Source organism: Elephantulus edwardii, unplaced genomic scaffold (assembly GCF_000299155.1).
Source record: "Elephantulus edwardii isolate Elephantulus edwardi_28Jun2011 unplaced genomic scaffold, EleEdw1.0 scaffold00140, whole genome shotgun sequence".
Classification (NCBI taxonomy): Eukaryota; Metazoa; Chordata; class Mammalia; order Macroscelidea; family Macroscelididae; genus Elephantulus; species Elephantulus edwardii.
In genome coordinates, this window is record NW_006399890.1 from 5,473,067 (window position 1) to 5,475,831 (window position 2,765).

General features: G+C 48.2%; 1 protein-coding gene across 1 annotated transcript; it reads left to right on the plus strand.

Annotated features, from left to right (window-relative positions):
• The first annotated feature begins 273 nt into the window (after positions 1-273).
• On the plus strand, positions 274-2,503 carry LOC102848440 (bone morphogenetic protein 4-like). Its single transcript, XM_006894351.1, has 2 exons — positions 274-646; positions 1,647-2,503. Exons 1-2 carry the CDS (start codon positions 274-276, stop codon positions 2,501-2,503), a joined length of 1,230 nt encoding a protein of 409 aa, XP_006894413.1.
• The last annotated feature ends 262 nt before the right edge of the window (positions 2,504-2,765 follow it).

The window sequence follows — 2,765 nt, forward strand, 5'->3', positions numbered from 1 at the left end:
AACAGGATGGAGGCTATCTGATTTGGGGTTATTTGACTGTAAACAAGTTAGACCAAGTAATTACAGGGCAATTCCTACTTTCAGGCCACGCATGGCTGCAGCTGGTGCTAAGGGGGGTGAGGAAGAAGACACAAACTTGATCTTTCTGACCTGTTTTACATCTTGACCCTCCATTTCTAGACCAATATGCATATGCAGAGACATCTCTGTTTCTCTCTATTTATTGATGTTTATTCTTTAACCTTCCACCCCTACCCCCTCCCCAGAGACACCATGATTCCTGGTAACCGAATGCTGATGGTCGTTTTATTATGCCAAGTCCTGCTAGGAGGCGCGAGCCATGCTAGTTTGATACCTGAGACGGGGAAGAAAAAAGTCGCCGAGATTCAGGGCCACGCGGGAGGACGCCGCTCAGGGCAGAGCCATGAGCTCCTGCGGGACTTCGAGGCGACGCTTCTGCAGATGTTCGGGCTGCGCCGCCGGCCGCAGCCCAGCAAGAGCGCGGTCATCCCGGATTACATGCGGGATCTCTACAGGCTCCAGTCGGGGGAGGAGGAGGAGGAAGAGCAGATCCACAGTATCGGTCTGGAGTACCCGGAGCGCCCTGCCAGCCGGGCCAACACCGTGAGGAGTTTCCATCACGAAGGTCAGTCCCTGCCGGGGGGGTCTGGATGAGGAAAATGCTAGTGAGGTTGGCCAGAGAAGCAGTGGAAATGATGGAGGGGGAGGAGAGTTCCTGTTACCTCAAAGGCCTCAATCCATAAGGCTGGGGAACAGAGCTGCTTGCCCTCCATGAATTTCTAGAACTACTGCAGAGCTTATTTTATTTTTTTGGAGACAGAGGGGGAGGGGCTGAGGAAGGGGCATGACACCACTCAGACGTGGGTAGCCCCAGCGGTTTGTTTTTGTTTTTGCTATATCAAAGCCTTTTCTGCCAGGTTTTCTGCCTTTTTTTTTTTTCTTTTTACTTTCCAAAGCACCTACTGAATTTAATATTACAGCTGTGTGTTTGTCAGTTTTATTCAATAGGGGCCTTGTAATCCGATCTGAATGTTTCCTAGCGGATGTTTCTTTTCCAAAGTAAATCTGAGTTATTAATCCACCAGCATCATTACTGTGTTGGAATTTATTTTCCTCTCTGTAACATGATCAACAAGGCATGCTCTGTGTTTCCAAGATCACTGGGGAAATGTTTAGTAACATACTCAAAAGTAGAAGAAGAGGGAGAGGGTGGCTGTGTGCATGTTTCCTCCTGCCTCAGCTCTGTTGGCCCCTCTTTTTCTTTACAACCACTTGTAAAGAAAACAGTGTACACAAAGCCAAGAGGTTTTGAAAAGGGGAGTCTGATGATGGTGGAGTAAGGAGTTGACACATGGAAATTATTAGACATAAAGGAGGTTGGGAGATACTTTCTGTCTTTGGTGTTTGCTGAATGCTGGGTGTTTTGGGTTTAGCTCCCCCCTCCCAGTTTGCTAGTAGCTTCATTTATATGCTTTTTCACATAAAGAGTTATTTTCTCAGTATAGGCTTCCAATGTCTAAGCAAAATACATCACATACCAACCATCTCGTAGCTATTTGTTAACTTTTTCAACTTTACAAAAAAGTTTATGTGGATTTTTCCCCCCTCTCCCCAATTGTGTCTAGAACATCTGGAGAACATCCCAGGGACCAGCGAAAATTCTGCTTTTCGTTTCCTCTTTAACCTCAGCAGCATCCCAGAGAACGAGGTGATCTCTTCCGCGGAGCTTCGGCTCTTTCGGGAGCAGGTGGACCAGGGCCCTGACTGGGAGCGGGGCTTCCACCGCATAAACATTTATGAGGTTATGAAGCCCCCGGCAGAAATGGTGCCTGGGCACCTCATCACACGACTACTGGACACGAGACTGGTCCACCACAATGTGACGCGGTGGGAAACTTTTGATGTGAGTCCTGCAGTCCTTCGCTGGACCCGGGAAAAACAACCGAACTATGGACTGGCCATTGAGGTGACTCACCTCCATCAGACACGGACCCACCAGGGCCAGCATGTCAGGATTAGCCGCTCGTTACCTCAAGGGAGTGAGAATTGGGCCCAACTCCGGCCCCTCCTAGTCACCTTTGGCCATGATGGTCAGGGCCATGCCTTGACCCGTCGCCGGAGGGCCAAGCGTAGCCCTAAGCATCACCCACAGAGGGCCCGGAAGAAGAACAAGAACTGCCGGCGCCACTCACTCTATGTGGACTTCAGCGATGTGGGCTGGAATGACTGGATCGTGGCTCCACCAGGCTACCAGGCCTTCTACTGCCATGGGGACTGCCCCTTTCCACTGGCTGACCACCTCAATTCAACCAACCATGCCATTGTGCAGACCCTGGTCAACTCTGTCAATTCCAGTATCCCCAAAGCCTGTTGTGTGCCCACTGAACTGAGTGCCATCTCCATGCTGTACCTGGATGAGTATGACAAGGTGGTACTGAAAAATTATCAGGAGATGGTGGTAGAGGGATGTGGGTGCCGCTGAGATTGAACAGTCCATGGGGAGACACACACACGTTCCCATCCACTGACTTACACACTACACAGACTGCTTCTTTATAGCTGGACTTTTATCTTAAAAAAAAAAAAAGAGAGAGAAAAAAACCCCAAACCTAAACATTCACCTTGACCTTATTTATGACTTTACGTGCAAATGTTTTGACCATATTGATCATATATTTTGACAAAATATATTTATAACTACGTATTAAAAGAAAAATAAAATAAGTCATTATTTTAAAGGTAAA

What these genes read in the sequence shown, in the direction of transcription:
- LOC102848440 (XM_006894351.1), top strand. Translation starts at nt 274, where the DNA reads ATGATTCCTGGTAACCGAATGCTGATGGTCGTTTTATTATGCCAAGTC. An exon ending in GAGGAGTTTCCATCACGAAG is followed by an intron (nt 647 to 1,646) that starts GTCAGTCCCTGC and finishes AATTGTGTCTAG; the next exon opens with AACATCTGGAGAACATCCCA.